A 19,229-nucleotide genomic window follows, 5' to 3' on the forward strand; every position below is an offset into this window, starting at 1 on the left:
ACATGTAAGGACGGAATTTTGTACAAATTCCGCCCTACATAAAACTTATTATTTTTTACTAAAAATCGTCTAGATAAAACTCGAATTATATATTTAAACAAATAAACAAAGCCAACCGCGAACATACGCACAAACGACACGCAAAACAAAGCCAACCGCGAACACACGCACACACGACAAGCAAAACAAAGCCAACCGCGAACACACGCACACACGACAAGCAAAACAAAGCCAACCGCGAACATACGCACACACGACAAGCATAACAAAGCTGACAGCGAATTATACTTGTGCGGTTGTGCGTGCAATTAAGCAAAGCAAAGTGTCGTATATAAATAGCGGAGATTTTATATGAAAGATCACTTAGCACCGGCACACCGAAGTGAGTAGACCACTACTCCAGCGCTAAGTCCCTTTTAGAAGCCTATAGTGTTTCGACGTTAAGGCTAAATAAATCAGTAAAAGGTATTAAGTAGATTTTATAACGCCTTTGATGTTTTGACGTCTTTGGCTAGAAACTAATGGCGTAGATTTGGAAAAAACCCTTTGATGTTCTGACGTCTTTGGATAAAACTTATTGAATAGATTTTATAACGCCTTTGATGTTTTGACGTCTTTGGCTAGAAACTAATTGCGTAGATTTGAAAAAAACCCTTTGATGTTCTGACGTCTTTGGGTAAAACTTATTGAGTAGAGTCAAGCTTAATTATTGAGTAGAATCAAGACTAGAGTAAATTATTTAAGAAAACTTTTAATAAATAAATTTTAAAATAAAAACAAACGGTCTTTAACTTTCCTTGGTTTACCAGCTTCGAACAGGTCAATAAAACAAATTTATTGCAACGACCCAGACCGCGACTGAGTAATACCTCAGCAAATTTAAAACGACGAATCCGTGTCGTTACAATTGGCGCCCGAGCAGGGACTAGTGTTCGATAGTATTCCAAGTGGGAAGAAAAGAATTACCAGGGACCTGATTGGTCAAATCACAGTGGTCAAGGCTCGAATGGAAATTTAAGATCCAGAGGATAAAATATTAACAAATATCACAACAAGGAACAATGTCGGTGGGATCAAGAGGAATACCAGGAACATATGGAAGTTCAATAAATCCTCCAGTGCGCTCCTACCTTCAGATGGTTGAAGAGGTACAGAAGTGGTCCTGTAAATATGACGGTGGTAAGGATCCACTAGGTTTCATCGATCACATAGAGGAACTGGCGGCTATGTACAGTATCGATGTTAATCTAATTCCCAAGATGATGCCAATACTCTTTGAAGATAAAGCATTAAGATGGTACCGCAACAACCATAAACCTTGGCCCCTCTGGTCAAGCTTCAAGGAAGATTTCTTAAAATTCTTCATATCATGTAGATATTTCGAAAACTTAGAAAATGAGGTACGAACACGACTACAAAAGACAAAAGAAAGTTTCAAGGATTACTCACTTGACATTATAAATCTAATGCGACACACTGGCATGGATCCAGGTTCGCAATTGGAGCGGGTGTATCGAAACATGAAGGCAGACTACCAGATGTACCACGTCAGCGAAGTTCAAAACTCATCACAGAGTCGAAAAGTCAGAGTCCAGATGTACCACGTCTACGAAATTTAAAACTCATCACAGAGTCGAAAGGTCAGAGTCCAGATGTACCGCGTCAGCGAAGTTTAAAACTCATCACAGAGTCGAAAAGTCAGAGTCCAGATGTACCGCGTCAGCGAAATTCAAAACTCAACACAGAGTCGAAAAGTCAGAGTCCAGAAGTACCGCGTCAGCGAAGTTTAAAACTCAACACAGAGTCGAAAAGTCAGAGTCCAAAAGTACCGCGTCAGCGAAGTTTAAAACTCAACACAGAGTCGAAAAGTCAGAGTCCAAAAGTACCGCGTCAGCGAAGTTTAAAACTCATCCCAGAGTCGAAAAGTCAGAGTCCAGATGTACCACGTCTGCGAAATTTAAAACTCAACACAGAGTCGAAAACTCAAAGTCCAGATGTACCACGTGAGCAGGATTACACCAGTACACATCAAGATGAATTCCTCAAAGTTTTTAGGAATCCTAGAAAGCGGACACGAAACCATTCAACGAAGTAGTCGAGTTCAAATCCCCCGAAGAAGGAGGGAAATGTAAGGACGGAATTTTGTACAAATTCCGCCCTACATAAAACTTATTATTTTTTACTAAAAATCATCTGGATAAAACTCGATTTATATATTTAAACAAATAAACAAAGCCAACCGCGAACATACGCACAAACGACACGCTAAACAAAGCTAACCGCGAACATACGCACAAACGACACGCAAAACAAAGCCAACCGCGAACATACGCACACACGACAAGCATAACAAAGCTGACAGCGAATTATACTTGTGCGGTTGTGCGTGCAATTAAGCAAAGCAAAGTGTCGTATATAAATAGCGGAGATTTTATATGAAAGATCACTTAGCACCGGCACACCGAAACGAGTAGTACTCTACTCCAGCGCTAAGTCTTTCTTTTTTGAGAAGCCCATGGTGTTTTGACGCTAAGGCTTAATAAATCAGTAGAAGTAGATTTTATAAACGCCATTGATGTTTTGACGTCTTTGGCTAGAACTAATTGCGTAGCTATGAAAAAAACCCTTTGATGTTTTGACGTCTTTGGGTAAAAATTATTGAGTAGATTTATAAACGCCATTGATGTTTTGACGTCTTTGGCTAAAACTAATTGCGTAGCTTTGAGAAGAACCCTTTGATGTTCTGACGTCTTTGGGCAAAAATTATCGAGTAGAGTCAAGCTTAAAAACTATTGAGTAAAGTCAAGCTTAAAATAAATTATCGAGTAGAGTCAAGATTAAAATAAATTATTAAAGAAATCCTTTTAATAAATAAAGTTTTGTTTAAAATAATAAACGGTCTTTTTAACTTTCCTTGGTTTACCAGCTTCGAACTGGTCAATAAAACAAATTTATTGCAACGACCCGGACCACGACTGAGTCATACCTCAGCAAATTTAAAACGACGAATCCGTGTCGTTACAATTTTTCTTAACAATTATATTTGCTCTGCAATTTCTGTTTTATGCGTGCACTCGGTTCATTAATATCGACACGCCTTAAATTGTATTAGCACCTATCTGTCTACCTTTACTCTTCACCGAAACCCTAATAAGAGATCACTGGCTCACTTACTCACTTTCGCTTTTCTGCGCATATGAGGAAGTCAAATGGTTTTTCGTGTCCAAACTCACAGGCGAACAGCATTGGAAGTAGCAGAGCTTTTAGGCTTTCGGCTTCAAATTGCGTTGCTCGGTTGCCCTTGAAAAATTTTCGCAAACAACAACAGCAAACAATGGAAGTGGTTTTGTGGTGCTAATTTTGAAATTTACTACTTATAACCCTAAAGTGTGTGACTTTTGCTCTGAGCCGTGAATGCTTATTGAGGGGAGAGGTGCTTATAAATATATATAGAGTTTTTGCGTGTGGTTTATGCTCAACGCATGATATAACAACAGTCGCTATATTCCAAACGGTTCGTATTATTTAATTTTTTTTTAATTCTGATAATGTTAAGTAATGTTAAAATTGCAAACATTTTTAGACAAAATCGATACTATATAATATTTGACAGTGTCCAATCACTACCATCGAAGTTCGTCGTCTTAAGTTTGAATATTTGTATAGAATACTTTATATGCAAAATATAAGAAATTTTAAAGTAAAATATATAAAAAATTATACATTAATAGTCAATATTTAATTAATTAAAGATTATTACAAATTAAAGTAGGTCTCACTACTTCACTTAATCTTCCACACATTTTTCGTAGGCTGATTAAAACACTTCATTAAACTTTTCAATCGAATTTTTTTTTTGACCACAATCGATTCGAAGCGCATAACATAAAACGATCATATAAGTTTCCGGAACAAAAAAAAATTGAACCATGCTAGTAGGTATGTTGGTTGGTTGATCACATTTGATCAGTTTTTTATTAGTGACTTCTGTAAAATGCGACAAATAAATAATATTTGCTAACAATATCTTAGCGATCACATTTATATAAAATAATTTCCAATTGCGTAAAATTATAATTCTTATAAGTATCCATAAATTTTTATTATCTATGTTGATAAGAAATCTATTTTGTATAGGAAGGCTCCTTCTAAAAATAGCAAAGCAAGTACAATTATTCCCCTATAATCAATAAGAAATAGTAAAACTTTTAATTTTAATAACGCAATATATGTGTACCTACGTCCACTTTATTTATTCGATACAAGTACGGTTCAAATTTGACATAATTCAGTTCCTGATATATGTACTCCAATAAATATATATGAATAAATAATTCAATATATATTTTCAAAGATACTTGCATGGTAAGTTCAAGAAATTCACTGAACTAAAAAATAAAGTTTTTGGCATAGTTCTTATTAACATGTTTACCTGTCATCAAGGCTCGACACTACGATGGTTTCAACACACGTATCAGTTTAATGAAGGATAATTACCACTATCGATTCGAAGCGCATAACATAAAAATTCCAAGGAAATCCGCCGGTAACAATTTAAGCTATACGTTTGGATGTAGTTTTCTTCTTCGGAAGAAATGAGACCCATCTAATACGTTTGCTTTTCTTTGGAGCACAGCACTAATTGGTGAATAAAACTCCACACTGAATGAAAATTATGAATACAGCCGTTCTATCAGCGTGATTTTGGGTTTTAACTTTGGGGATAACCTCAATTAGTCAAGACATCCGAAGCAGTAGCAGTAGTACTAGATTCATAGCTTCGATCGGGTGTCGCAAGTGAAACTTACTTATTACTATTTATTTTTCCAATAGTATCGGGTGGTGCAACTGGATTTTAGTCCCCTTTTATGACAGGCATGTCATAGCTCGGGAGTATTATAACCTTTTTTACGCGGGAGTGATTGGAGTGGCAATAGGCATACAATACAATCGACTCCAAATTTGGTACGAGATGAAATCACATCGTCACTTACCATGAAACAACACTATTTAAATTTTTAACTGATGCTCTATGCTTGATATTGTAGAATAAACTTACATACGAGTTAACTGAAATAGACAGACGGACTGATGTGTATTCTAAAGGAACTGAAATAGACTGGTAGACAAAAGAACAACCTAACTAAATTCAACTGAATAAGTTGGTTAGGGATATATACACTTTATAAGGTCAACGATGTTTCCAGCACTACAAAAGTCTTGACAAAGCTAAGGTAAAGAGCACTCTTCAGAAACATTGTAATTCAATTGGGCCATATAAAAACACTTTCCGTTGTAATGCATTGAAGACGAGAATTTTGTATAATTTTTATTCTCTGCCCACATTTTATTGCATGGATGCGTTTAAATATTCTTTTCCATAGTTCGTTAAGGTACATACATTAACGTTCCTTGCGTTCCTTGCGTTGCCCATTCCAGTAATCATCTTAACCCTGGACTTAACTATGCAAATTAATACTTGCTGAGAGTACACACTTATACTTATTCTCTGAAGGTATGTGCAGAAAACATATCTTGTCTCAGTGATATTATACTTATTTTTATATGTATTGTATACATATCTTTATGTCAATACGTTTTTATGTACACTTGTGAACCTCGTAAGTGGCTGGCTTTTTACTTAAGCAAACTGGAACGCACTAAAAGATTCTAAAAAAGTAAGCGTCGTTTCACGTTGCTGATACGCGGTTAAAAGCACTTCCGAAGGTTGTACTGTGGTAATTAACATGCTTTAGTCACTTTAGTTTAACGCTGCAGTATCACTTCCTCCATACAACGCTACCAGCAAGATACTCTCTATCTTGGGTTTCGCAGTTATGACTTAACTTCGTATTTATTATGATTAAATGTTTGGAAAAAAGTCAAACTGGGAGGCTCGCCTCTGGTTGACCTTAAAGAAATCACATACGGACAAGTGCATGGCAGTTAAGTCAACTCGAAGTGGTTGGCACTGCAGACAATGGCATTTGTTGACTGTAACGCCGCTTGGCTCTTGCCTGGTTCGTCAAGTGTGGGCCTACTTTACATAACATTTGCAGTTGTAAAATTATTATTATTATGTATATATTGTACGTACACATATGTATTTGTATATTGTTGTGCATATACGACCAAAAGTCGACCAAGTCTGCAATAAAGAGTTGCATAAAGGTAATTGAGTTTAAGGTTTTCCAAGGTAGCATGTGTATTTATATACATTTTCTGTCTTTTGCCGGCAATAAAAAATGTCGAGGTTTTTTGTTTTTAAATTGAATTTAGTGCATTTATGAAAACGACTTCTTATATTTAAAATATCTGAGAGATAGCTACATTCGTTGCTGTTGGCCTGTGCAAAATAGAACGACTAGATCGTCTAGTTTGCACTAGAAACCAATTAATAAGGTAGCAAGCTGATAAAGGCAATAATAAAGTCCGAAAATCAATACGCGTTTTACTGCGCGCACCTGAGGTATCGTAAATTAGAAATGACAAAATACCTACGAAATATTCGTCAGTGCTAAAAAAATATAGAGTTTTTCGCTTGGAAGTAGAATTTAGAAACTAAACATACAGCACAATCTTCGGCCGGGATTAGTCAGTGAACCTCATTTATACTTCATCTGATGAGAGGTAGTCTGATGTGCTGAACAAGTAGTGTGTCTGATTAGTTTTTTCGTACTATTTTGATTAGGCGAACAGAATATCAAAGAAATTGATTTCATACTAAATATTTAAAAATTTTTTTCGCATATTTTCATATACATACATATAAATAAAAATAAAACTTACAACTGTATCTACATAGTCTACATATGTGGATGGTATACATATCTACAGTGCGTTTCAATGTTGAATATATTTCGAATTTTGTTCAGGGAAGTACGTGTAAAACAACAACAAACGACAAGGTTAAACATAATCAAGCAAAACAAAAGTACATCAAAATATTTTTATTAAAAATAAATAAAATTAAATACACAAGTATACAAACAATTGATATAAAAATATATGAAAAACATGTTATTAAAATAATCAAAATAATTTTGTTAATTAACATAACACTTCCTTAGCAACAAAACTTAAAAATTTTAAAATAAATTTTTTTTTAAATAAAAAACATTCAGCAATAACGACTGTATATTGTGGTATCATAAATTCTCAGATATCACTTTTTAACTTATGTTTAACTAGTACGCTACGTTCAGCACTTTATGTACTACTACACATCGCACATAGTATGTAAAATTATTTATTTTATTTCACTACTTAGTTCTGACATATTAACATCAAAAATAATATAATATATATAATATAAATATAATATATTAATGTATGGATTTTAAATGATCGCCTATAGAACATAACACATTTTTTATGTCTATTGTCTTATGGTCATAAAAGCCTACAACATAATAATAGTAAGTATATTATTAAGATGTATTAATAATATACCTACTATTATTGTATGTTGTAGGTTTTTATTACCATAAGACAATAGACATAAAAAATGTGTTATGTGCTATAGGTAACCATATAAAAGCCATATATTTTTAGTTCATCTCTCAATAAATTGATTTTAAAGTACATTCCTTCTGCTCAAAAAGTATCCGGATATTGTTGTTTGTTAACTACTCCTAAAGTAAGAGACCTCTTTCAAAAAAATTTTTTTTGTTATGTTGGTACATCCGTTCTTGACATATTTTTTGACCAAACACGGCTGTCAACACCACTATCATCGCTCAGGTACCATATTCGTCAGATCTGGGTCCGTGCGACTTTTTCCTCTTCCCGAAACTCAAATTGCCCCTTCGTAGTAAGCGTTTTGAGTCGATTGAATCGGTAAAAGAGAAGTCGCTGAAGGAATTAAAAGCCATACCTTCACGGGTCTACGAAATATGTATGAAAGATAAAATAAAATTTAAATTTGTGTATTTTATTTACAAAATCCGAGTACTTTTTGAATAGAAGGTAGCATATTGCACCACAAAATGAAAAAAAAATGCGACTTAGACTATAGACAACTAGCTATAAACTATAAACAACTAAGTTTCTGAAGTATTCTCCCTTGACGATAACTGTAATTGATGGTAATTATTTAAAAAAAAAATACGGCCCACTAACATCTTCAGACATGGATGGTTACACCCATTATATTAAGGTTATATGAGGTGGTGCTGCTTACCTACTTTCACCACACAGATTAGCTAAAATTGCTGAGCTGTGATATTACTAAATGTAATATTCACTCCAGTCTATTGCTTAAGTCTGACCGATATATTGTTAAATAATAAAAAGAAGAACTCAAAGAGAATGATAATAATAATAATATATTATTATTTCACCAATGATAGCGAAACTACTGTACTGAGCGCAATCGGTGAAGACGTTATAATATCCATGTTATAGCGGATAATGGATCAGTCTCAAATAGCTCAAAAGTCAGTTCTCTAAAATTTCTAAGCAATTAATGATTTTTTTAGTTCACATTTTTGTTTTAATTGAATTTTACTCATATTCGGCAAATCTTTATTGAAATATTCTTATGTGGTGTCATCGAAAATTCTGAGTTCTAGACAACAATGTCTAGTTGATTGTTCGCGACCATACTTTCGTATATTGTATCTGTGTTTTCAGTGATGCTTTAACATATTATATTTGTGGAATTGGACTTTAACATTACAAATGTTGTAATTCCATTCAAATACCCAATAGCGAACTTATTTAAGAAACTTAAAACTTAAACTTGAACTTAAAACTATTTTACTGAAAGTGAACAAATGCAAGTCCATTCTCAGCATTTTTCTAAACACAGCGTGTCAAAGAGTTATCTATAATAGTTCTTTAAGGTAATATTTAATATGCCTTTATTCAGGCCTTTTCGGTGGCTCTTAAGTATGGCAAAAATCAGCAAGTTGCTGGCCTATACTGGCCGAAATGTACACAAAAAAACAACACTATTTTCTCTACCCGGTCAGGAAATTTTTTTGAGAAAGACTTGACTTATCCATCTATAATGCGCGGACTTCCACGGAATGACATCTGAAATGAGCTACTGTTTTTTCAATAAAAACAGTATTCATGAATAAATTCGCTCGTACATACGAGCAAATATATAACTATAAGTTCGCGTTCGCAGTAACTAAAAATTGGCAGGTAAGCTTCTTTTTTTCTCAGTATTAATTGTGCATTAATACTGTTTCTGCGAATACTTGAAATTGCAATTTCCCCACCGCTTAATCAAGTTTAGCGCAACAGATAATCGCATCGACCCTTTATTTTTTCTGATCGCCTGATAAAGTTCTCCTTCATAATTTCTTACCTAAAAGACACGAAAGAAATATGTATATAAGTAAGTGTAAGTCTACACAAGTCATAAATATGTAGTTTGTGAGATTAAGCTTTTAATAATTAAGTGGTTGAAGTTTCTTCCTTGATTAGTCATCTACTTGGATGTATGATCTTTAACATGTCGATGAGAATTTGCAATCAATGGATATCAGTTAAACTTTCAATTTTAATCGTTTAGTAGGAAGCTAACTTTGTTACTATATCCGGCGTTCATGGCAAGGGTGTAGGTTCCACTAATTTTGATATAAATAATAAATGTTTACTTGTATTTTTTCAAATAATGTTCAGAGATTTACATTTGTTAGAGTAAAAGGTTTTTATTATTAGTTTAAGTAAATCAAAATAGTAATAAAAATGAAAACATTAGATTTACATTTCGCTAATAACTTTTTTTAAAAATGGTATGACAGATTTGGGTGTACAGTGTAAACTTAGTAGAACAAACGTTCATATAAACGAGAATTTTTTTAAATTTTCAATTTAATTCTTCGTCTCTAGTACTCCGGTTTCAAACTTAATATGTTATTTTAAACAAAATGAGTTGCTAGTCCCTTTGATGTCCACCTAACAGACCGTTTACTATGTACACGTTAAGTCACTGTGCTAGAAATTGCACAAAGCCAGGCTCTGAGAAGACTTTTCAAAGTTCCATGGTACATTAGGACGAATGACATCCTCAGGGACCTCGAGATTGATCCCATCAAAAAGTATATAAAGGAGAGAACCCTGAAATTATTCACTAAAACTGACAGACTTACCAACACCGCATTATCGAATCTCTGAATGGTTACAAGCTCCTCGGGAAGGTATGCAGATCTGAGGTCATTTATTGCTTAGTCTGATGAAGTGATAAACAATAATCTAGTCAAGGGTTTAGAAAATATCTCGAGTTAAAAAAGAGTATAAGTGCTTAAGTGCACTAGCTCAAAACAGCTTCAACATAATTGTAATATACATAAGTTCAAATCAAAAGCACCTTTCATAGAGCTTAGCTCTGGTCAGGTCTCACAATTTATATCTCACAAGTACCTTTAGTATATTAAAATTCTACACGGAAGCTTTATATGTAATCCAAACACTAAAACAGAATATAACACGTAATCTGTTTGCAGCTATTGAGAAGTATGCGTTATGTTCTAGTTTCAATGGATTGTGAAACTAATCTCATACAGATATAAATTAAAAGTAAAATACTAATTAATATAAATATAAATACTAATTAATGTTTACATTAAATATAATTGATTAAGATTTAAATTAAATATTATTAATTGTTGCAAAAAATCTAAATTATTTCACTCAATTTACCACACCAAAGATATGCATACCCTGAGGTTTTTAGTATGTTAAGATATACGTAAGTTACAGTAAACTACAGTAAATAATTATAGTAACGTTGTTCACTAATGATCTCATAAATCTATATCTCTCTCAATCACACTATATACCTATTCGCCAGTTTTTATTTATCATACAGAACACGTACAGTTTCCTTAAGGCTATACAATGTAGACAGTCACAAATGGGTATCACAATTTCATGCTTTCTTCCTGATCATTTTTACGCCCCGTTTGATCTTGTTATGCAGAGAGTCAAATCACAATAATTAATACTGTATTATTACAACTTTTTTAATACTTCCTGTTTAAATTTAATAGGTCATCATCCACACAAAAATATATGTATTAAGTTTTAAAAGCTGCAAATTTCGAAGTATATTACTAAGGAGCTCAATGACCAAAGTTTGATCGAAACTTCATTATTGCTTTCATTATCAAATCTTTATTTTAGAGTAAAAACAACTATGAAATTTCCTATTCAACTAACCCACGATTTTTTACACAACATGGGCCCTACTGTTCGTGTCGGGTCCACTAAAAGAACCTTTAGTATATATTAAAGAATATTTGTACTCTTTTTTTAAAGATTGCAAAAAGCTCTTGCCCCACAAGAGTTCTGATTTTAAACTAAGTACTTAATACTAGTGTGTCCAAAAAGTGATCTTGATGGAGAATAGACCGCATCTTGCTTAAACCACATTTATATTTATATCATATCGAAATCTTCAAATTAACACCGAAAAAATTTTCAGAACTGACGGCTTGGGTCATAGCTCCATCATTTTCAAAGAGGTGAGCGCAATCTGTTTATGGTTTACTTTTAGTTACTTTTAGTTTTTTACTGCCCTAAATGAGTCAATTTGTTTCTTAATATATTTACTAAGAGACAATTGAGCTTCATCGATACGGTATCCAAATGCTGTTGTTCGAATACCCAATTAGTATATGTTCTATGTACTTTAAAGACAGCCGGGTTTGTGCATTGTGGTAGCTGCCTTTTTTTAAGAAAAAGATAGTGTAGTGTAGATCTGTGGGGGATTACTTATTAAAGTTAGAAAAAAAAATGAGTTTATGACACTACCTGAAACGTTCCACGTTGTACAGGGGGCAGTCCACACTGCACTTTATCTTCTTAATTTTTTTTATAAGGTGAGAGTGCACCTCAGCAATATCGCTATCACATTATATTTCGTATTAATTAAATATACATATATGATGTTTAAAATATATGTATTTGTTAATATTTTAGAATTCTTTTTATTTTCTTTTAATTTTGAAAATAAAATGTACATTGCTCGCACATACAAAAACGGAAAAAAAAAGAAAAAAAGCTTTTATAGGTTTTTTGTTTTGATCTTAAGATGCAGCGAAAGCTTTAGGCAAATTTAAAATTAGGAGAAGCAATGCTGCCAAAGTCAAGCACGAAAAAATAAAAATAAAGTTTAAATAAACGCATAGAATAGTGAACGAATAGTGATACCAATTCCTAGTAATGGAAATTCCGAATTCGGTAATAGGAATGATATTCGCGATATTGTTTATTCCGGAATAAAATGTGGTATAAAAGAGTTTCTAAAACTATAAGTCCGAATGCCGAGCTCTTCGAAATAGAAGCTAAGTGCTGTGAAAATATTTTTTTCAAATTCTATATAGTTATGAATCCAAGAAGAAAAGGAAATTGTGTGCTAAAAATATATAAAACGGAATTCGAGCAAAATTAACAACGTTCAGTAGTAAAACGTTCTGTCTTGATAGTTGGAGACACTGCCTTAATTCATTATATTTTAAAAATTAAATGGCATGAATCCAGTGAATTTGGATTATAAGCACAGTAAGCAAATTTTGTATCATAAAATTTTATGCAAATTAAGTAACTCGTATAATACTTTACTCATCCTTAATCCAAAAGGGAAACCAAGTTGATTCCTAATGCTGGAAAGTGGGACTATATGGACAAAAGCACAGTATGGATCTTCATATGCCGTTGGAATAGCGAGACGGTGTGTAGGTATTTCACGAGTGAGAGCAAGTTACGAAGTCCAGATTTTTCAATAGATCTTATAAATGGTTCAATTCCTATTTATAGTTTTTTATTATATTATAAATTAAAATTTAAACAGTATTAATTTAGTCGAAGAAAAATCAATTTTTAATTTTTTTTATAATATGCTAGTTATATTTTGCTAAATTTAGTAACCAGTTTGTAATTCAAAATTAAATTTAATGTTTATATATAGTTTAAATATTTGCCACCAAGAAATACACAAAAAATATAAGGAAAATTTTTATAGTCTGGAAAATTTGACGTTAAATTACAACTTATTCACAAAAATATGGTTCTCGCCAATAAATATTGGTTCTCGCCCGTGCGACTAGTGGAGGAACATTAGCATGACTTTCTCAGCATTACGTTCCTAGATTAGGTTCTATACATAAGAAAGAACAAATCATGCAACAAATAATGCCTCTACGAATAGAATAGTTTTGAAATTTAACAATTAAAAATAAAAAATATAATTAATTAATTAATTCAATTATTCTACAGCTGGTTTATGATTTCGTTCTGAATATATAAATACAGCAAGTAAAATTGTTAATAAAAACTTTCATAGCAAAAGTAACAAAACTCCAGCAAAATATGCGAACATAAAAAGTCAAGTACGGCTTTGGATCAGTTGGTTAAGGTGCGCTGATTCTGAGCTTCATATTTGGCAGGACCCGAGTTCGATTCCTGGTACTTGCAGTCTCAAAAATAATTATTTACGAATAATTAAAATATAAGAATTATTTCCAAGACCACTGATGAAGGGTATTTGGCAATACTCGAAACAGCTGTATGGTCAGCCAAAAATTCAATTAATTGAAATAATTTAAAAAATAAATTTTTGTTGTTGTTTCACTTCTGTTCGAAAACCTCTTTATGAAAATTTTTATATATAAAAAACTTATTTAAGAATAAATTTTACATTTACAATTTAAATAAAATATTATTACAAGCAAACAAATTTTTATTTATTAATAATATAAATAATGTTTATATATATACATACCAAAATTAAAGAAAAGTTCTATAAAAACTAAATAATGGAAAGAAGAGTGCAAGAAAAGTTCTCGAATTTATTAAAATTTATTGACTACTTATGTTAACCCATTACCTGACGCTACTAGAAGTAGGCGGAATTTCTTGAAACCGTTTTATTTGTACAGTTATGTACTCCTCTAATTAAGAAAAGAAAAATTTTTTTTTTGCTAAACCGCTCAATATAGGCTACACCCACGCACCAGTGGGTGTAGCCTATTACACCATTCGCATCATAGTCAAAATAAAGGTTCACATATTAAAAAATTTTTTGGAATATATCTCGCTATAAGTTGCAACAAGTTTATTATTAATCGCTATTATGCTAAGAAATCAATTGAGACCACCTGCTGCAAGCAATAGTTTCCTTACCTGAAAGAAGCTTTGGTACTCGTTTTATGACATTGGTTTTCGCACCACCTAACTTCGAGAGTTAGTGTGATGTACATATATCAAACACCAAATAGCTTGTAATTTATATAGATTCGCTAGAATACATTATTGTGATTAAGATTTAGGTAAAAAATTAAAATAAATTTTCTCCATTTACATAACACAGGCATAAAAATAAGCTGAAGTCCTATAATTTTAAAATAACACAAACTAGGCTCTGCAAAAAATATTCCATTAAATTGTATATATACTACTCAGGTCCAAAAAAATTATATAATGTAGGTAAAACATAGTCCTGTTGTACAAAAATAAATGTGAGCACAAAAACCTTTTAATTAAATTTTAACGAATTTTAAAACATTACCTTTCATATGGTGCGTTTTCGCACCATTGTCAGGTAATGGGTTAATATTTTGTTGCTTTAGTACAAATAAATTTTTAAGCAAAACTTTCAGTTAAATCAATAACAGCTTATATGACGTCATTTTTGCGACTGTAAGGTAAATTGTCCAAAATAGTAAACTAGAGAAGAAGAACTTAATTGATAAGATTTATATTGTTCTCATATGTTATATCTCCCTTACATACAAATTACATATTATACCCCACCTTTCTTTATTTTTTTTGTTTATTTGTTTTTTATTATAGTTGATGAATATTTTTTTATTATTGCTTTCAATGCAATTTGTCTAGATAATATTTTTTAAAATAATTATATTTTTTTGTTGATAAAAGAAAAATTGTTTTATTGTTTTTATTTTTGGAATTAATTGTTATAAATATAATTTATATTAAGAATTTTTTAAAAGTTTATAATCCTATAGAATTAATTGTTATAGAATTTATATTTTTGTGTTATCAAAGTAAATATAACTGAATTGTATTTATTTATATTGTAATTTGTTGAATAAATATCGTAAAAAAATGTAATAAAAAAAATATCTACATTATATATCAAAATATCTACTACATGAGAGTTAACAGTAGAGAGTAGATTAGAACAATAATTGTGTTAAAACACGAAACCTAATAAGAGTGGTATTAGTGCCACTCTTATTACTCTTATTATGTAGTCCATACTGACGCAACAATCCAAAATTAAGAGAGTTGTAATAAATACATTTAAGTCACATCGTAACTTACAGATAGAAAGGGAGAGCCGACTCTTCCGACGAGCATACCGGGCTTGCCACCGTGTAATAAGTGACACACGAATATACTGCACACATTGTGTAGTGCATAATATTGGATCTCCTTGGAAATTTATTTTAACTCCAAAAAAATGTTCCCACAGTACTTCAATAATGCCTTGTTTCAAACAACGAACATTGTCTGCTGCATGGTTGCCTTTGTAAACGACGCATTTTTCCATAATAAGTACAGTTTACTGCTATATGTTCTCCCTGTTCCCACTTCCAATAGAGACTTCTACGATCGATGGTTTCCTTGTAGTCATTCACAATGGGATTATACTCCCTCCCAGCATTTGATGTATCGTTTTTGTGTAACATAGACGCTGGAGTACTTAAATATTAACAAATACGTATTATTGTCAATATTTAAGTACTTTAGCCACTTCTCTTAGTGGTAGACTAATGTAGGTTGTCTGTGTGCATTGATAACCTATTCTAATATTGCGAATGACTATACATTTATTTTAAAAATAACACATTGGGCATACAATACCTCACACATTAATTAATATAACATAAAATTGTAGTTATTTTATTCGAATCTCTATTATGGTGGTTTGATTTACTGTCGAGATATTGAAAAACTTTGGTGAGATAAGTAAGATATATCAATTTATTCGCTTATTATTCACTTATAATCATTCAACAAAAGTGAATAATTATTTCATAAGTGAATAATTAAATACGTATGGTGAACATAAGTAAATAATATCAAAGGGGGACTAATTTGAAGGGAGTGCTATCAGCATTTATGTTTATCTTATTATTTATGGTTGCAGATTTCATAACTGAATCATATTTCGATTACATCGGCCTTTGAATAGTTGCAATTTATTTATTAAAATTTAAAATCAATCAATATTTAACATTCGTTAGTGAAATTCTTTGAGCGACGTATTCCATTCTGTCAATCATCATATAATATTTTATATTGTAGTTCAAAGTTCCTTTACGAACATTTCATCAATTCTTTATAACGAAAATTCGCTGTAGAACAGCAATGAGGAAAATAATCTTATTAAGAAGCATTTTAGTATGTATAAAGATGACACAAAATATATAGTCATATTCATACATATATTACAGGCCAGCAGTTTCAAAACTGATTAATGAAAGACCCTAGAAAAAACAATATTACTTCATACCGGTATATGTAATTAAAAACTGTACTTATTAAACTTTATTTCTTTTATAACATTTTAAATCATTTTAAAATGTCAAAAGCTTAACACATCTTCAATTTGAACTCAACGATTTAAATTTACGAACATTTCGTCCTTGTTTCCTTGCAGATCTGATAACGGCGCTGAGAAACGTAAGCGTAACGATTCCGGTTGCAGTTAAACGTGGCGATAATGCGATGTTAATCTGCAATTACGACATCGAGGACGAATCACTATACACTGTGAAGTGGTACCGTGGACGCAGGGAATTTTATCGTTACACGCCGAAGGAGAATCCAGCGTGGAAGATATTTCCATCGACGAATAGCATCTCTGTAGACGTAAGTACATTACTTAGGTGAAGAACAGTTGATTGTTAATTAAATAATGCAAGTGCGATATTTTAAAAAACAGTATTAATTAAATGACGAAAAGCTGGAAAAATAAATTTAAATGAAACATTGAAGGGAAAACTGCAGTGCATATAATAATTAATTTTTTTTTGTTTTTTAGTATGTGCTGCATGTATTATAAATACAATTATAGTCTCTTAGCTTTCATTGCATATATCAGCAATGATACAAAAAACAACAACACGTGTTCCTCTCATAAGAAGTTTTCTGGGTTATTTCGAATGAAAATGGAAAAAGTCATACATGACATACATACATCAGATTTATGTTGAAGCGACTTAAGGAAAGGGATGTACTTCAATATATACATTCAATACAAGCACAGTAAAGTCGGACATGAAATCTGTAATGAATTATTGATGACGGCATTAATCATATGCAAGTCTTTCACAGGTAAATGTGAGCTATTGCGTATTGGTCGAGGAAATATTAAGATTTTGTCTCTTCTGCAGTCGATGTAAATCGTTGACAACACCGAAAGTCCTTCTGCACATGTTGCTGTAACTTCAGCATTTTAAGTGCAATGTTCATAAATTTTAATTAACATTTTTTCCAGTTATTTTGCAACTTTCCAAAATCCTCACATTCATGTGCAAAAACATATATATATATATACAATATACAATACTATTTGTATATATTTCTACATAAGTTTATATGTCCTCGTCCATACACGTACTTAAGTGCCATCAGCATAATTATTCTGCTTCTAAAAGTTGCTTCATTTTCGACTTCGCTTTTAATGAACTCCTGATTTTTCATATCCTTCTTTACTTCATGTGCTCTTAACATTAGTACACTTTTAATGGAGCAGACTTTGTTCCTCAGCAAACTTTTGATTTTAAATAATCTTTATTCCTGAAAAACTATTTAACGCAATTTACATTTACCTTAAAATGAAATTACTTCAAATTTCAAATGATTGAATTTGACAAGCAATTTCCAAACAAAAGCAACAGTACGTTAACACAACAGCAAATAATTCGACTAAAGGGCAGTAATAAGTACAATAAATTCAAAAAAATTTCTTAAAAAACTTTATCAATGACATAACAATTCATTATTGGATTTTAACCCGACGCAGTACTCCTCTACAGGCATCTCTGGTGCGTGATCACCTTTTTCACTCTCAGAAATCAAGTGCGGTTAGTGTTCCTTCAACTTGACCAAATATTAATTCCCACCAGAGACATGGTCCTCCTATATGTCGTTGAAGCTTCGTCATTCATTTTCACGACGCGACCAAGCCACCGAAGCCGTAGAATGTGAATTCGCTTAATTTTATTAATGTCGTGATAAACCTGGTACGTCGCGTATTTCATGTCGAAGCAATTTTTGTTTTTGTGGCGACCAGGAGGACTGGAATGCTTACGCACTAACCACAATATGGCCCTCCGAAAGGTGAGTGCCCGACTCGCACGGCCTAAACCATTTTCCCTCATTCCTAGAGACCTTGTTGTACCCTGGGACTATGTTAATATTACTTTGAGGAAGGGTTCCTATTAGTCATTTAAGACTTCCATTGGTGTGACCTGCGTCCAGACTCCGCTGCTGTTGTAGATGATTAATCTTGCCATTCATCTTTGTGTGATACTGTTGATAACTCCAGCAGAGTGTACTTTTTTCAATCTCAGAATGTGTGTTTCGGCTCTCACTCCTGATACGAATTGGAATGTCGTCAGATTGCTCTTTATTTTAGATTAGTTTGCATGCAGATCTTTCTTCTTTTCTCTTAGCACATTTCCGATGAATTGTGTGATTTTGTTCCAATTTTCTGCCGTTCTGTCTTTTTTTCTACGATATTCTCGACTGTGAAATGAGTTATATATTCTGCAAGTAGTGTCCTTTCTCCATGCCATCTTTCGCAGTTAAAGAAATTATGCTCAGCATTATCCTCGACGGATCCGTAGTATATACAGTTGGACTGCGCTGCTTTTTGCATTCTGTATAGACATTTTCGAAAATATCTATGGCCGGATAGGAACTGTGTGACATAACAGTCAATCGCGCCGAAATTTCTTTCCGTCCACGACTTTAAATTCGGAATTAGTTTTGCCATCCATCTTCCTTTTAAATCAGAGTTCCATTGTTGTTGCCAAATCTGAAAAGTTTGTTCGCTTATATCTTAATGATTCCACTAATCACTACAACTGCTGGCTCGGATACAATTCGGTATGCAGAAGTTACCCGCAGTGCAGCAGTCCGCTGTACAGATGTGGAAGCGATAGTCGTCACTAATTTGTAACTATTGTTTTTTGGTTCAAAATAACATCCACAAAATGTTTAAAACATTATAAGTA

At 32.4% G+C, this 19,229-nt stretch overlaps 1 protein-coding gene across 1 annotated transcript in view; it reads left to right on the forward strand.

Annotated features, from left to right (window-relative positions):
• Positions 1–1,136: 1,136 nt before the first annotated feature.
• LOC119688629 overlaps positions 1,137–19,229 on the forward strand; it is a 77,305-nt gene continuing 59,212 nt past the window's right edge. Inside the window, exons 1-2 of the mRNA XM_038103301.1 lie at positions 1,137–1,297; positions 16,578–16,857. Of these exons, the coding sequence (XP_037959229.1) occupies positions 1,137–1,297; positions 16,578–16,857 (441 nt within the window). The remainder of the gene's footprint in view (positions 1,298–16,577; positions 16,858–19,229) is intronic.

The sequence above is a fragment of the Teleopsis dalmanni genome, chromosome X (genome assembly GCF_002237135.1).
Source record: "Teleopsis dalmanni isolate 2A chromosome X, ASM223713v2, whole genome shotgun sequence".
In the NCBI taxonomy this organism is placed as follows: Eukaryota; Metazoa; Arthropoda; class Insecta; order Diptera; family Diopsidae; genus Teleopsis; species Teleopsis dalmanni.